The sequence below is a fragment of the Bombina bombina genome, chromosome 1, assembly GCF_027579735.1.
Source record: "Bombina bombina isolate aBomBom1 chromosome 1, aBomBom1.pri, whole genome shotgun sequence".
Classification (NCBI taxonomy): Eukaryota; Metazoa; Chordata; class Amphibia; order Anura; family Bombinatoridae; genus Bombina; species Bombina bombina.
The window spans coordinates 55,854,990-55,873,255 of NC_069499.1; the positions used below are offsets into that span (position 1 = coordinate 55,854,990).

Here is an 18,266-nt window from a genome sequence, read left to right on the forward strand (position 1 = left end):
CTCATAGAGCATGAGAAAGATAAGTTAAATGAATTAAATGAGGAAATAACTAAAATTGGTGAAGAATTAAAACAGTATGAATTAAAAGAGGAGTTCCAAAAGTCTTATACAAAAACTAAAGAAGAAGTTGACAGGTTTGCAAAATACATTGCTAATAAAAATGAAAAGAAAATAGAAAGGGACTTGACAGACTATGCAAATAAATCTGTGTATATGTGGAATACGAACAAATCCACTAATATAGAGTCTGATTACTCTGATAAGGATTGTGATATTACAGATGGTGATAACTCAGAAGACGAGTTGAGACCTAAACCAATCCTTAAGAGAAGAATCACACCACATAACATTAATGGAGACATCCCTTTAGGCGGAGCATCCGCAGAGGTAGGGGGAAACAAACCCAAAACAAGAAAACAAGTACAGTTCCACCAAAAATCATTCACCAAAAAGAAACACACCAACAAGAACTGAATATTATTAATCTTTCAGACAAAGTTCTAACTGAAACACAAATTTCAGTATTAAAAAAAGGCATGTCATTTGTTCCAACAGCCACACTTGACAAGTTTGAAACCATAAAAGATGTACACCATTTTACACGTAAATTACTGCTCAAGAAATTCTTTGCACCTAATAGAGAAATAGAAGGTTTAAACCCTGATGATGCTACGGCTATCAGAAACCTAATCTCTTTATTAGAGGATTCAGAAACCAATCCAAATGAGATAACAGAAAAGGATAATAAATGGCGTGAAATTTTAAAGACTAAATCTAGCTTTATACCACCAACAAGTACCTCTCACAATACCATTACATTCCTATATTTAGCATGCAAGGATATATTAGCTATTTCTTCAGATATTGACAAATCACTAAATAATCTATCTGAACAAGAAAAACTTGCACTAAAATCAATAAACCAATGGACTGATGTCCAAATCAAACAGAGTGGCAAGGGTGGGAATATTGTTTTATGGCCTACCGAAATGTATATAGCTGAGGTCAAGAAACAACTCCATAATCCTAAAAACTACAAAAATCTCTTTGGGAATCCAACAGAAGATTTTCTTAAACAGTATAATAGACTAATTAAACAGGCAGCAGCTGAAGGCATAATTGATAAAAAGGAATTTCAATACTTAGATGTAAAAAACCCCAAGGTAGCAACACTCTATCTATTACCTAAAATCCACAAAAATCAGAAATGTCCCCCAGGGAGACCCATTGTCTCTGGCATTGGGTCTTTAACGGAGAAGGCCTCTAAATATGTGGACGCAAGACTCAGGTATATTGTAGACTCATTGCCCTCCTACACGAAGGATACGATGCACATTCTCAATAAAATGAACACACTGACTATAACCCCTCAATCGATTCTCGTCACTTGTGACGTGGAGTCACTGTATACAAGCATTGATAAACAATGGGGATGTAGAGCTGTTTCCCACTTTTTAACAAAGAATCAAGCTTTATCCAATGAATCCAAACAATTCATTATGGATTTACTAGAATTCACTTTGGATCATAATTACTTTGTTTTTGATGGGAGATTTTATTTGCAGTTGTGTGGAACAGCAATGGGGACCTCTTGTGCCCCCACTTACGCGAATATATACCTGGGCTGGTGGGAGGAAACTGTAGTATTTAACAGCAATTTTCAACAGTATACCAAATACATCACCCACTGGTCCAGGTATATAGACGATATTTTCTTTGTGTGGGAGGGATCAACAGAAACACTCAATGAGTTCATTTTGCTCCTTAACAATAATTCTTTTGGTCTATTTCTAACCATGACACAGGATGACCACAAGGTGGAGTTCCTGGATTTAGTCATTAAGAAAGTGAATGACCACTTAGAAACAGATTCCTTTAGGAAACCTACTGCAACAAATAATATTTTGCATGCGCAGAGCTTTCACCATCCGAACACAATAAAAAGCCTGCCAATAGGTGAATACCTAAGGATTCGTAGGAATAGTTCATCCATTGAATCATTCCAGAAAGCAGCCAATGAACTCAGAGATAGATTGCTACAACGAGGGTATTCAAGGAAATCCTTAAAGAGAGCCTATCAGCGAGCAATGAACAAGAATAGACAGGAACTATTAGAACCTAAAAAGCCAGAGGATAATCTCAATTCCTTGAGATTTATCTCTACATATTCCAGTCAAAGCAATCAAGTATCCAATATACTACTCAAACACTGGCATATTTTACAATCTGATGACCAGTTAAATTCTATAATCCCTACAAAACCCCAATTCACGTACAGAAGAGCAGGCAACCTGAATGATCAGCTAACCCAAAGCCATTTTGATAGAAATGCTAAAAAGCCCCCTCTTTATAAAGGTTCGATAGCATGTGGAAATTGTAAAATATGTACACACATGGTAAAAAAGAAAGTAATGATGGATAGATTCAATAAACAGTGGATCATACAGAGCCATATAAACTTGTAAGACTGCTAATGTCATATACTGTTTAACCTGCAGCTGTAATTTACTATATGTAGGAATGACCACAAGACCTATGGGAAAGAGGATGACTGAACATCTTAGTAATATTCGAAATGCTGCCAAAGATATTGAAAATGGAAAACAAATAACAAGTGTTGCGAGACATTTTCTATACCATCATAAGGGTAAAACTAGTACATTCAGATGCTGGGGATTAGAAAGCCTACGCTTAGGCATTCGTGGAGGAGATATAGAAAAAGTCTTGCTCCAAAAGGAAGCAAAATGGATATTTAATTTGAATTGTGTGATGCCACAGGGCATGAATGAGAATAATAATTTTTGGGTCTTCCTGTGAAATTCAACAGAAACTGTAAATAATATTGTAAATAGTAGTGTACAAGTGTAAGAGTCTCAGTAAACTATCCCTATCCAGATGTGCACCCAGAATTCCTAAGTAAATGCAATTTTTTGGATCACATTAGCATATGTTGAAAATTTGTGAGATAAGAATTACATACTAACTAGTACAACACGCACTATGACATGTTTTAGTTTCAAATTTTAAATTAACCACAAAACATGAATATATGCGAGATAGGTTTAAGTCTTAAAAGAATTCACCCTAGTACATTTAAGATGGTTTCAAAATAGTGTGTATATGCGCTGTGGCAAACACATAGTGTATGTACACTATAGCAAACACACAATGTGTATTTAGGTGGCGTTTCTTAATCATAAGACAATACTAACATTTTTTGATTAACATCAAAATACTATTAGGTAAATCATGTTTTCAGTTTGAACGATGGAAATCCATAATTTGAATCTTGTCCAACACGAGCAGTATATTAAAAATCTAGCCCCGTGATTTATGTACATAGCAGAAGTCATAGTACACATTTAGTCTATGTAAATAATACTCTGAATCACATTTTGTAATATTATGTTTGATCCACAACAACGATCTTTTGATACATGGTCTCCATAATGCAATTTACTAACAGGGATTATAAGAGGGTGTTGAGTAGAACGGACAGAGAGTAGAACGGGTTAACAGAGCCCGTCTCATATAATTGCTGCCGTTTTGTACTCGATACCGGTATAAGTAGATAATTTCTTTAAAGGTGCACGCAAGTATAGTGGATATAGATGAGTGATGTAAGCAAATCGCAATATTACCAGTTTATTCTGAAGTACAGTGTAACGTAGAACAACATATGGAACATAGGTAAATCCAGATTGGATATGGATAACGTATTCACAGCCAATCCGGAATAACCTACCAACATAATGGGCCTGAGCAGTACAGCACTGGTGATTGGCCTGAAGATGGGCGTGCGCAATAACCGCTTTCCTATTGGCCACAGAGACACAGAACTGGGATATTTAAAGCGTGTTTAACTCCACACTCGGCTTGTCATTTCTAAGAATACACATTGAAAAAGGCCGCTATTCGGCCGAAACGCGTTTGTGTGCAAATTTGTGTGCAAATATTAGCTTAACTGCTACAAGTTTGGCTCTTTGCTTTTAATATAGAATAGTATACCGCTCCTACGCTTATACTTAGACTGCACGAGATTTAACAGGATCACTCAGCCATCCCTGTCACCTGAAGCCGGCGTATCCTGTTACCGTGCCAGGAATACAGGGGGGTGGTTTGAGCTGTATTCTATCTCTGGTGGTTGCAGTCTATCTTTCACAAGCGATTTGTCAGGGGCCTTTTTGTATTATTTATTTAGGTTTAAATAGTGATTAATAAAGTTAAGTTTTTAACTGATTTAAAGATACAGTAGTTGAATGGTTTTCAACACTATAAACCATACTTATAGGGAATGAGTGCTACAAAACCCCTTCTTGTCCCATTTCTCCTTCCCACACGTTTTAAGATGCATGCAATGGTCCCACAGGGGGGCCCAACTTTAGACAGGTCAGGGGTGGCAGGCCGCCGGCGGGGGGGGGGGGGCATTTTATTGCTGGGGCATCATTTTTTTGCAGGCCATACCCATCGTCCCTACCTATTTTTGCCCGGGGATTACTGAAAGCGATCAATTAATGTGTTAATCGCATTGTATGATTTAGATGTGCGTGCCACTTTCATACTGATCTATCATCTTATAAGGGAATTTAGGACGTGATGTTGGAAGCGCAAATTTATTATAGCTCATTTATGTTTTTTTCTAAATAACTCACAAGATTTGTCAGTGCCGGTATTTCTCATGCAAGCACATTTTAGTGTCCCGTTCCTCTCTATTGATGCTTTTGCTGGGGGGCATCATTTTATTGCAGGGGGGGGGGGCTAGGAGAATCATTTATTGCTGGGGGCATAATTTATTACAGAGGGGGCTGGGAGCATAATTTTATTGCAGGGATGCTGGAGGCATCATTTTATTGCAGCAGGGCTGGGGGTATAATTTTATTGCTGGGGGGCATCATTTATTACAGAGGGGGGCTGGGAGCATAATTGTATTGCAGCGGGGCTGGGGGTATCATTTTATTGCTGGGGGGCATCATTTATTACAGAGGGGGGCTGGGAGCATAATTTTATTGCAGCGGGGCTGAGGGCATCATTTTATTGCAGGGGGACTGGGGGAATCACTTATTGCTGGGGGCATAATTTATTACAGAGGAGGGCTAGGAGAGTAATTTTATTGCAGCGGGGCTGGGGCATCATTTTATTGCAGGGGAACTGGGGGAATCATATATTGCTGGGGGCATAATTTATTACAGAGGAGGGCTGGGAGCATAATTTTATTGCAGCGGGCTGGGGGCATCATCTGTTACAGGGGGGATGGTGCTATTACAGTATTGTAAGGTATTTTTAAGGTATTTTACATTCTGATTCACCATAGCATGGATATTGAAGCTATCCTAGCTTTTGAAATAAAAAACAACTTTGCGTAGCCTGTTTTCAGTGTGGTTATATCAGCCATTATATGCTTCTTAGTTGTTTATCATAAAATATGATTTGACTGTCTTCCTTGGCCGCTGACTCCTATTGGTGTGGTGCATGTTCCGTGAAGTGTCACTAATAAAAGCTCAATAACAAAGCTTGGCAGACCATCATGTGTCACATTACCTCAAGTTATGGATTTAAAATTGTATAAAGTAAATACCACACAACTGTAATTTGTAGCTAACCGGCTTGCCTTAGTTACCGTAAGTACCTGCAACTAAGCTTAAGCAATTGACACCATTTCAGTTGCTTCCCATTTATAGATTTTTGCTTTGGGTTTTCATGGTATTAACATCTGTAAGATTATGTGAATATTGGACATCAATGTCTAATATCTATAGCAAAGAATGTAACTGCAAAATTAAGCTTTACTTTCATTGTAACTTAGTGTAACTAAGGTACTTTTTGTTTAAATGTAATGCCAGATTTGTTTTCAGTGGCATATAAAATGCCAATGTACACTTCCTAACTGCTTTCTATAGCTGGGGCTATGAATCAAACCTTATTACAACAGGTAGCTGCCGTACCTTGGTATTCTAAATAAAGCATTAACATCTTTAAAAAATAAAATCAAAAAATGTTTAATAGTATTTCCATTACCCTTGTGTATGGTGTGTAGTGTGTGTGTGGGCTATGAACTAAATGTGTGCCAGATTTACCACATTTACAGAGGGTTTCTTCTGCTTCTGTGTGTGTGTGGGGGGGGGATGTCTGTCTGTGTGTGGGCTGTCTGTGTGGAATGCTGTTTGTGTGTGTATATATATATCTGTGTACATGTATGTGTATACAAGTATATCTGTGTGTTAAAAAAAATGTTGTGCATTACCTTAAATGATTTTTCTCTCTTTTTTTTTTTTAATTTTAAAAGCTGTGGGGTTGGAGGCGGAGATTAGCCGGGGTTGGAGGCGACGAGAAAGGGGGCCCCCATTTTTTCATCCTGCCTTGGGCCCTGCAATGGTTGATGGTAGAGTGAGGACAGGTAGGGGGGGCCTGCATTGGTAACGGCGTTGTAGGTCTGGTGAGAATTTTGATTTTAATTCTGCTTTGAATGGGGAGCCAGTGAAGGGACTCGCAGAGAGGTGCAGCAGATACAGAGCGTCGGGAGAGGTAGATTAGCCTAGCAGAGGAATTTAGGATGGATTGAAGAGGGGAGAGGTGGGAGAGAGGAAGGCCAGTTAGTAGGTTATTACAGTAGTCAAGGGAGTAGTTTCAGCACTCAGAAATGGACAAATTTTGGAGATATTGTGTAGGTGGCTGCGACAGGATGAAGAGAACAATATGATGTGTGGGTATGAAGGACAGTTTGGAGTCAAGTGTAACTCCTAGGCAATGGACTTTGGGTGATGGGGAGATAGTGGTGTCACCAACAGTGATTGAAAAATGTATAACCAAAGAAGTAATGCAGTAGCAATGAAATTTTAAAAATCCCTCCCATTGTCCTGCACCCTGTTATCATGTGACAGCCATCAGTGGATCACAGATTCATATAAACGGAACTCCCTGTACATGCACAGTAGGAATTGGTGCCTCATTATGTCAATATAAAAAGACAAATTGATAATGGCAGTAAACTGCATGCTTTATCTGAATCAAGTTTTATTTTTGGCCTTAAAGTCCCTTTAATAACATTATACCTCATCCCCAACACAGTATCGTCCAGCTGTATCCTTCAGGATCTTTTCTAGGGCTAGAAGACACAAAAACAAACAGTATAATCAGTCTATTATCTCCATGCTTCAATTGTGAGCTCCGATACCTTCCCAAAACATCTTGTCTATTAAAGCTTACGGTGTTTTTTCATATGTACTTTATTTATATGTAAATTATTCACATTAACTATGGTATTTTGTGAGAAAGGTCAGTAAATATTAAAACATAAGTATTACTTAAACTGCAATGTTTTCGGTTCTGTAGAGGGGAATCTTTTTTACTAGAAAAATCTGCTGAATCAGTTTCTTGAAAGTTTTTGACTATTTTTCTATTGGTGGAAAGACAGAGGGCAAAGAAAAATGATTCTTTAGAGTAGGTGCAGCGTGGAAACATTCTGCAGACAGGTAAGGTAGGAGGTTTGGGGAGCAGAGCACAGAGGGCAGCGTTTGTAGGACATTGTCAAGATGTTATTCTACTGGATACTGAAACCAATGAAAGAAATGTCAGAGTGGAACAAAAGAAAATGAATCAGTATTTGGTGGTGTCCGGTGTTAGACATATTTTGGAGATGTTGCAAAGGGGCAAGCCCAGACTCAAATATGGCTCCAAAACAGCAGACATAAAAGGTTTGTGTGATTGATCAGTCATCGAAAAATGATTCAAGAGTTGTAGTAGAAAGGGGTGACCAGCAATAGCTCTGTATTTAAGATGTTTAAAGGGACAGTCTACTCCAGAATTTTTATTGTTTAAAAAGATAGATAATCCCTTTATTACCCATTCTCTAGTTTTACATAAACAACAAGGCAGACTGCCCCCTTATTTCGGTTCTTTTGACAGACTTGCATTTTAGCCGCCCTCTCATAATTTACTCCACGGGCAATAGAACAATCACCAAGATTACAAGCTGTGCGCTAAACTGGGTGTGTAAATAACGCAAAAAAAAAAAAGAACGTTATCGCACTTTTCATAGCGCTGCCATTACAAGTAAAGCCAAAACCTTTTGTTGTGCGGTATGATGCATTAAGCTACATACCGCACAAAACCCAAGGCCTGAATTTACGTGCTCATGCACGCTTTCCCCCATAGACATCAATGGGGAGAAAGTGTCAGAAAAAACACCTGCGATCGAGGAATGGCGATCGCCGTAACGCAACCCATTGATGTCTATGGGGAAAATAAAGTTATGTTAAAACCTAAACACCCTAACATAAAACCCTAGTCTAAATACCACTAACCAGCCGCCCCCGACATCAATTAAAGTTATTAACCCCTAATCTGCCACCCCCAACACTAAAGTTATTAACCCCTAAACCGCCAAGCCCCACATCGGAAATCATTAAACTATTAACCCCTAAACCTAACACCCCCTAACTTTAAATTTAATTTACAATATAACTATCTTAAAATAAATAAAAACTTACCTGTGAAATAAAAAAAAAACTAAGATTAAACTATAAATAAACTATAAATAAACCTAACATAACTATTTTAAGAAAATAAACTACAAATAAAAAAACTAAATTACAAGATTAAAAAAACCTAATACTACTAAAAAATTAAATAAAATCTAACATTAGCAAAAAATAAAAATGCTAAAAATACGGAAAATAAACCCCCCCACACTAAGATTACAAAAAATAAACGAAATTATCCAAAATAATAAAAATTACACTTAATCTAATAGGCCTATAAAAACAAAAAAGCCACCCCAAAATAAAAACACCTAAGCTAACAATAAACTGCCAATAGCCCTTAAAAGGGCCTTTTGTTGGGCATTGCCCTAATTTAAACAGCTATTTTACCTTTAAAAATTACTAAGTCCCCCCTAAAAGTAAACCCCCCCACAACCAACCCCCAAAAATAAAAACTAACAAATCCTAAGCTACCCATTGCCCCTAAAGGGGCATTTTTAAGGGCATTCAGCTCTTTTACTGCCCTTTAAAATAAAAAAGCCCTATTCTAATAATCCTGGTGGCACGAAGCTGTCCAGGACCAGCGGTGACATCCAGCACGGAACGTCCTCTTCATGCGATCGACCGCCGCACACTGAAGCTTGAATGCAAGGTACCCCTTTTATATTGGGGTACCATTGCATTCCTATTGGCTGAAAAATTCAAATCAGCCAATAGGATGAGAGCTGCTTAAATCCTATTGGCTGTTCAAATCAGAGGACGTTCCGCGCTGGATGTTGCCGCCAGTGCTAGACAGCTCTGCGCCACCGGGATGAAGATAGAAGATGCCCCCGTGATGGAGGAAGATGTTGCCACCTGGATCAAGATGGATGTCTGGACTTCAGGCACTGCGAGTAGATTTCCTGGGGTTAGTGTTAGTTTTTTTTTGGGTGTTTTTTTATTTTTAGAATAGGGCTTTTTTATTTTAATGGGCAGTAAAAGAGCTTAATGCCCTTTTAAGGGCAATGCCCATACAAATGCCCCTTTAGGGGCAATGGGTAGCTTAGGATTTTTTAGAGTTAGGTTTTTTAATTTTTTGGAGGTTGGTTAGGTGGGGGGGGGGGTTACCTTTAGGGGGGACTTAGTAATTTTTAAAAGGTAAAAGAGCTGTTTAACTTAGGGCAATGCCATACAAAAGGCCCTTTTAAGGGCTATTGGCAGTTTGTTAGGTTAGGGGGTGTTTTATTTTGGGGTGGCTTTTTTGTTTTTATAGGCCTATTAGATTAGGTGTAATTTGTATTATTTATTTATTTTTTGGAAATGTTAGATTTTATTTATTTTCTCGTAGCGTTAGGTTATTTTAATCTTGTAATTTAGTTGTTTTTTTATTTGTAGTTTATTTTATTTTTATTTATTTATTTTTATGTTAGGTTTATTTATAGTTTAATCTTTGTTTTTGTTTTTATTTCACAGGTAAGTTTTTATTTATTTTAAGATAGTTATATTGTAAATTTAATTTAAAGTTAGGGGGGTGTTAGGTTTAGGGGTTAGTTTAATTTAGTGATTTGCAATGTGGGGGCCCGGCAGTTTAGGGGTTAATAGGTTTATTATAGTAGTAGCGATGTGGGGGGGCTGGCAGTTTAGGGCTTAATAGGTTTATATAGTGTTGGCTATGTGGGTGGGTGGTAGATTAAGGGTTAATAAGTTTAATATAGTATTTGAGATGCGGGAGGGTAGCGGTTTAGGGGTTAATAGGTAGTTTATGGGTGTGTACTTCTATACCGCAGCAACTTGTAATACGGGAGACCTACCATTCCGCGCACAATGGCCAATTTTTCAGCCTTACCGCACCATAACGCAAAACTTGTAATTTAGGTGAATGTTATCTATATGGAACACATGAACTAATGCCCTCTAGCTGTGAAAAACTGTCAAATACTTTGAGAAAAGAGGCGGCCTTCAAGGGCTTAGAAATAAGCATATGAGCCTACCTAGGTTTAGCTTTCAACTAAGAATACCAGGAGAAGTAAATTTGATGATAAAAGTGAATTGGAAAGTTGTTTAAAATTGCATGCCCTATCTGAATCATGAAAGTTTAATTTTGACTAGACTGTCCCTTTAAGTGATGGGCAGCCATCCAAAATGAAATGCTGGTTAGAGAGCTGTTGAATAAATGTGAGGTAAAATCAGAAGTTGAAAGACAATTGGGGTGTTATCTGAATATTAATGTAAATACTCAACTGTATTATTTAGTTGAGCAGCAATTCACCATTTCCCTGTGAACTCACCTTGGAAACCACGTATAATGAAGTACTGGGCCCACTCGTCCTTTGTGTTTCCGATCCTCTGCAGTGCAGAAAGATTCTGAGAGAACAGAGACAAGTATCACTGTAACGCTATTGACTGGCCTGCTGTGTAGCAATTATTCGGTTGATTTGTATACTATTGATAAGCTTTGAATAAGTTGCTGAGCAGTTATGTATACCAACTCTTCCTCCATGGAAAACAAAAAACTGGGCAAAATCCTTAAAGTATGGCGTTCTATCCACATAATGAAATCATTTTTCTCTCTCTTGTGATCACATATTGCTCAGGTACTAGTGATTAATACGTTTTTCACTATTTTGAGTACATCAGTATGAGCAACATCACCGTTTTAAAAGGGACAGTCTACACCTTGGTCATCTTAAAGTCTTACCTTAGATTAAGCTGCAAATAGCCTCCTACACTTTTTCAATATCATGCAGCAAGAATGGTAAGAAAGTTATTTTAAAATGAATATTGTTTCTTCCCACTTTGAAATGGCTGCCAAGCTCCACCCACTGATGACATCACAATCTGGGCTGCAAATGGTGTCTAATCACAAAAGGCTCACTAAATGGATTCCACAGACTATCAATGCTATTCTGAAGAGGGTCTAGATGTAGCCCAGATCATGATGTCATCAGTTGGCTGAGCTTGGCAGCCATTTACAAGTAACCAGAAACAATATTCATTTTAAAATAACTTTTTTACCGTTCCTGCAGCATGATATAGAAAGGGGTGCAGGAGGCTATTTGCAACTTAATCTAAGGTATTACTTTAAGATGACTAAGGTGTAGACTGTCCCCTAAGTGATAAAGAAACAACATGGTCCCTTCCCAGAACTACAAACTAGAAACTACAAACATCCAGCCATATCCATGTCTCCAATCAGCAGTGTGTGTGGCCTCTTGTTAGGCTCAGCATTCACCATAATGGACCCCTGAAGTCCGAGTGCATTGTTTGTGGAGATTATGGGATTTCCATGCATTGTGCCATCCCAGCTCGGCTGCACCTATATATGGCAGGTCCAGCCCTGCTTCAATCACAGCCTTCTCAAGATCAGTTTATACGCTCCTTTATTATTAGGTTTTGCATTGGTGTTTGCCTCTATATACCTTTGTGGTTTGTCACGGATTTTTCTCTTTACAATATGTTTCTATATTTAATGCACAGATTTCCCACCACAGGGCATTGTTGGTACAACTATAGTAGCATGGTTACTATTCACCATACTGTTAAACTGCAAACAAAATAATAAATAAAAAAAATAATAAAGTTACATAACATAACAAATATAGAGCAATGCAGCCTCTGAAAAAAGCACACAGCTTCCCTTCTGTATTGTACATACTAAACTCAAGTGCAAAATATGGCTTGTGAAGAAACAAACATATACTCACGGCTTTTGTCACACCGTAACCCCAATATGGATGTTCCCAGGGTGAAGATTCAGAGGTTCACTAACCAGCACTTGTAAAGGGTTAAAATGTGAGAATGGCTTTGAACAGAGCTACATACACAGAAGGAAAATAGTTTGGTGAGTAGTAACTGCTACTGTAGGTGCAGTAGTTTAGTGTCCCTTTAAGGCAATGGCTCTTATATGTAAGCAGTATTACTTCACTGCTGAAAACTTGCTTTTGACGTTTCTGCTTCAGGGCGCTTTGATCAGTGTTTTCAGCTTTTATTTCAAGGCTCCTATTACTCCAAAGCTAATTCTTCTGGTACAGAGAGTTGTCTCACCATCAAAATCAAAGCATAGATCTGTTTATATTTAGCTTTGCTACAACTGTTTTTTTGCTCCTTGATATGTCACAGAAGCACAACCATAAAGTAGTATCTCCCCATTGGGGGAAACTAGGTTGACTCACCTTCTAGCATGAAGACTTGGGCTATCAGCTTTAGGTTTGCTATTCTTGTACTAGTGCTGCGGTTTTGAAAGAAGTTAATTTGAAGAGCACTCAAGTTATTAATGAGATTTAGGTTTCTGAGGGCTGTATCTGGCTTGGCTATGAGCATTTCTTCCATGACTGATTCTTCTGTTAGTGCTTCCTTGCTGAAGATTTTCCATAGGCACGGGTACCTGAGTATTCTGTCTCCATAACCGTGGGCAAGAAAATAAGTTATACCTATTTATAAATAAAACACTATTTCTACTGGATTATATTTGACTTCCCAGGGAGATATCTAAGGTGGAACTAAATACACTGTTCTAACTGTACAGGACAGAGGAGAGGTAGGAGGGTTAGGCATTGTGAGGATTTCTGGGAGGGTTTTTAGCTACTCCAGAAGATTAAAAGAAACTGATCTGATGTATTAGTCTAAATATATACATTCTGATATGCTTCCATGAGTATATCACACATTAGATCCTCAGATGTGTGATAATACAAACCACTATCCTATATCTGAATGTGCAGGAGTTGTACTTCCGCAGCACTCTAAAGTGCAGAATCTACTACAACAGCTTTTTCTTTTTTTAAGGGTTTGAACAGTACTATGTGCACATATGCTCAGTGCCAGTCTCTTACACAGACCCAATGGTAAATATGCTCTGTGAACAGAGAACACCTACCAATTAGGAACTGTTCATGCATACCAAGAAAATGGACGTCATAAAGATAAAAAAGAAAAAAAGTACCCTGCATTGAAGTGTTAATTAATATGGTGGGGCTTGTGGGTGGATGCCAGTGTGTATAGCAGAGGCGTAACTAGAAACCACAGGGCCCAGGTGCAAGAATCTAAGAAGCCCCCCCAAAAAATAAAGTGAATTTGATACATATCTTTCTTTTTTTTAACATTTAACACAGAACAAAAATGTGAATCAGATTACATGTCTGGAAAAGGAGGTACCCTGTGCCCACAGTCTGTGAGATGGTCTGACCCCCCTATTACTGTATATAGGGACACCGTTTAACCTACCAATACTGTATATAGTGAGTCAGTGACACAGTCTGTAATCTGCCGGTGAGATGGCTGGCCTGACCCTACCCGCCCCAGTACTTTATAAAGTGACCACAGTAGTCTGTGACATAGTCCAGCCTCCCCCCCATACTGTATATAGTGGTACTGTATAGTGACACTGTTTACCCCCTCCCTCAATGCTGTAGTAACAAGGTCTGGTTCCACAAACACACACACATACATACATACATACATGCATAAATACACACACAGTCACGTACATACACACACAAATAAACACCAATGGGTAAAACATAAAGACTAACCCCTGTAGTCAGAGACACTAGTGAAGCATCATGTCACACTCACATGATATCAGTGCAGGCAGTGGCAGGTCAACGTTTTTTATTAAGATTTTTTTTTTTTTTTCTTTGAAGCTGGGCCCCCAGCAATTGCGACCTCTGCACCCCCTGTAGTTTCTCCCTGGTGTATAGTGTTTTACACAAATATGTGATACATTTATTCACTATGTGAGGTGGAGGGTAACCCCCTTAACTGCACTATTACACTGGCCCATAACCAGAGCTGTTTTATGCAATATGATCACAACAATAAGACTTTTGAGGGTATCCGTCTGATCCATCATTCTGCATTACTGTGTGGCCTAGGAAAGTCTGCTGATTAGTACCTGCAAAGGCTGTATTCCTGATGCTATATGGTCACTGATCATTCGGACCTGGGCTCTCTTCTTTGGATCCTTTGGGAGTAAAGGGGGGTTTGGACGAGTTTCCTCAAGGTATTCAATAATAGCAAGCTGCAGGGCAACAAAACAAAATATTAGACTATTTTCAGAGAAAATAGAACACGGATAAAGCAATGGAGACCTACAAATACAGATATTTCTAAATAAAGTCATAAGATACTTCTCTCATCCCTGTGGAGACTATAAAACAGAATCAGTTTAATTTCTAATTTCAGTAGATGCCCCATAACTAGATTACCAAATCAATATTCCTGATCACAAGGGTGGTTCCATCCCAGCATCCCCTCTATGTGTTGCCTTATGTAATCTGCAGCACATGGCCAGCAGTTCTATATCCTCTCACTCACCGACTGGCTTAAGGTGATGCCATCAATCCTCAGAGCTGGAACTTGCTGCATAGGATTCACCTCTTTGTATTCATCAGAGAGCTGCAGTTAGAGACCATAAAAAAAAACATCAAACCAACCACCTGCCCCCTCTTCTACTGCTTGATATGAAGTCCTGTCCCTACCAGCCCGCTTTACATCCTGACAAAATGCTCTTATCCAACCTCCTGCCCCTCTGCTAGACGCCACCTCTTCTACTGCTAGATATATATGGGCTCGATTTATAAAAGCTGAGGAGGACAGGGGCGCATATACGAGCCCCTGTACGCCTCAGCTCGCCTGTGGCGGGGCAAATTTACCCACAGATAGTCACCATTGCACACGAGCGCAATTTTGCGCTCGCTTGCAATCCCACCCCCTGCCCACGCACAGCCAATCACGTGCGGGCAGGAGCTGTCAATCTCCTCGGTCGGACTAGACCGTGGAGATTGAATTTCGCCACCTTAGAGGTGGCAAAGAGGTTAGGAAAGCAGCGGTCTGATGACCGCTTCTTGTTAAAATGCGGCGACCAGGTTCTTGTGAGAACTTGCAGCCATAGGGCTTTCATAAATCGAGCCCATAGTCCTGTCCCTCCCAGCCCCCTTTACATCCTGACAAAATGCTCTTACTTAACCTCCTGCCCCATCTTTTCCCATAGTCATTTGGATATTTCTCTCTCCTTAAAGGGACACTAAACAATTTGTAAAGACAAAATATTTCAGCCAAGTGTAAACAGTTTTGCTGTAGTTGTTTTTCAAATAGCCAAACTCCCCCCTCTACTTGCCTTATTTGGAGGAGCCTATTTGTGCTTGATTTTTAAGACAAGGCTAGTCAGTCAATATTTTAGAATAAACTGAATTGTTTTGCAGTTGTCAGGGAAACATATGTAGCAGTGTTTGCCTTGAGTAGTCAATAGGGTGCATTTTTAGTTCTTAAAATTAGAAGATTCACACTTTTCTAAGTTAAATTACATACAAAGTGGGCAAATTAATGAAAGTATATTGTAAAGTTGTTTTACTGCAGATAACTAAACATTTGATATTAAAATATCAAGGTGTTTTATGCTATGTTACTTTAGCAGCTCATTTGTAGCTGAGCCTAACTGGCCGCAGAGATAAGAACTAAGGCTTTTAGACAGTTTAAATGGTAACCTAGGTTACAACATGGCAGCCCCTATTACTTTATGGTCACTAAAATGTTATGCTTATTTATTCAATATTTAAGCAGCTATTTTAAAAATACATCTGCATAATATTACCAGGCTTTGTAATACAAACCATTTACTTACTGTTTGACGTCCCTTTAAAGGCATATTGCAACTCTCAGCCTTTGTAGCTCTCCCATTCATTACTACAACAGTATTCTAGCCCATCCTGGCATGATCTCCCTGCTTTATACAGCTGGCATACGGTCACCCTGCCTTCCAGTTATAGAATTATTAACTCTCTACAAGCGTCGCTCAACTCTACTCACCTGTTGCCCTCCATCCTTGATAAGATTGATGAAACGGTGTTCATATTCAATACCCTTCAGAGCAAGAGCTGGAAAAACAAAAAACATAATTATTAGAAAACTGCCCTTTTGTGTAACCTAGGTGAGGAAGTGTTGCTTCCTTTTGATTTATATGAAGAATAAAGTGAATAGAGTGCAAAAGATATGCCTAATCCTTACATTGTGCATGGGCATGCTTACCGCTGTCACTATAAGAGGTTTGGGGATGCATACTATCATATAGGCAGCTCTCTTTTTCCCCCCATCTGTGAGTACTATTTGTTACAGTCCAGTGACAGCCAAAGTAAGTTAAAGGGACAGTCTACACCAATATTATTATTGTTTAAAAATATAGATAACGCCTTTACTAATCATTCCCCAGCTTTGCACAACCAACATTGTTAAACATGGTTTTATTTTGACAACCCCCGAATCTATTAACTTGCATTTAAGCCAATTGGTGCTGTGTTAGAACTTACGGGCGTGAGCTCAATGTTATCTATATGGCTCACATGAACTAGTACTCCCCTGTTGTAAAAAGTTAATAAAAAAAAAAAAAAAAAAGCATCTGTTCATGGGGCTGTCTGAATATAACTATGTTGGTTGTGCAAAGCTGGGGAATGGGTAGCAAAAGCATTATCTATCTTTTTAAACATTAACAATTTTTGTGTTGACTGTCCCTTTAAAATACTTTATAACATTTAAACCTCTAGATTTCTGCCTGGTTCTAAGCCTCTACAGACAGCCTCTTATCACATGCTTTTTAATTAGCTTTTCACAACAAGAGACTGCTAATTCATGTGAGCCATATAGATAATATTGTGCTCTCTCCCGTGGAGTTGTGGCCAACACTGCACTAATTGGCTAAAATGCAAGTCAATACATAAAAAAGAAATTGCCATGTGGTCAGGGGGCTGTCAGAAGAGGGTTAGATACAAGGTAATCACAGAGGTAAAAAGTGTATTAATATAACCATGTTGGCTGTGCAAAACTGGGGAATGGGTAATAAAAGGGATTATCTATTTTTAAATAATAAACATTTTGGAGTAGACTGTCCCTTTAAAAACTAAGAATGCTGCTTCACTAAATTAATAATGCATGAGAGAACTGTAGACAAAGGTTTCTACAGTTCCTGTAAATCAGGTCTTTGGTGGTAATATTCTCCAGCCAACCTCTCACTAACAGTATTTGGAACCTGAGGTTATTTTATCTGAATGTGAAATGCCCAGTATTCCTCAAATACTGTCCGATAGAGATAAAGACTTCTGATGTATCTCTGTTAACACATATTATTCAGACTATGAGCGCTATCCTCCATGAGGCTCTCCTCTAATCCTTTATACAGTAAATACCCATCTTGTGCTTATCCTCAAATTTTCTCAGACTTTAATGGTAATTTATGGGGAAAATCCCCAATTCTATTCTAATATATCCCATGTAAAAGATGGGGTAGGAGGGAGAGAGATTTTGTGTGAAATATCTGCTTGTGTTTATTCAACCCCCAGACATAATTAGCATTTCAGTACCTAACAAATACTTGCAGTCTCAGCCCATTATTATGGGCATGCCCTAAGTGATGGTTTTAATGAGAAAAAACTATTTCAAATACAAAAAAAAAATGAAAGAACAAATATAATATTCTGCTGTAGGTAATTACAAGTCATTTGGAACACATTAAGGGAAAACAAATTTCATAGTACAGTGTCCCTTTAATAGTTTCTATAACTCTCATACCAAAAGCCGCCTCAGCAATAAAAACTGGCTTCTACTCCTGTCTGTTCCCAAGAAAGGGGGTAGAGCATATCTATATAATCAATTCAGTAAAAGCTGCTGGTTAGTGGACAAGTCACTGTTATCCATAAATGGGCTGTAACTTTAAGGCAATTCTCAAGATCAATAACATATATGGTAGGTAAGGCATTCAAGCATTATATCAAATTCCAGGAAAGACCTTAGTCATGCACTGTTGTAGAAAGCTAGATACAT

The 18,266-nt window shown here is 38.5% G+C and overlaps 1 protein-coding gene across 3 annotated transcripts in view; it reads right to left on the reverse strand.

Annotated features, from left to right (window-relative positions):
* Nucleotides 1–18,266, reverse strand: part of GSTZ1 (glutathione S-transferase zeta 1) — a 72,374-nt gene that overhangs the window by 14,931 nt on the left and 39,177 nt on the right. For all 3 annotated transcript variants that reach the window (XM_053697368.1, XM_053697369.1, XM_053697370.1), the window contains 5 exons: nucleotides 16,263–16,330; nucleotides 14,772–14,852; nucleotides 14,350–14,475; nucleotides 10,745–10,820; nucleotides 7,050–7,102 (listed from right to left, as the gene is read on the reverse strand). In XM_053697368.1, coding sequence (XP_053553343.1) covers nucleotides 7,050–7,102; nucleotides 10,745–10,820; nucleotides 14,350–14,475; nucleotides 14,772–14,852; nucleotides 16,263–16,330 — 404 coding nt within the window. The remainder of the gene's footprint in view (nucleotides 1–7,049; nucleotides 7,103–10,744; nucleotides 10,821–14,349; nucleotides 14,476–14,771; nucleotides 14,853–16,262; nucleotides 16,331–18,266) is intronic.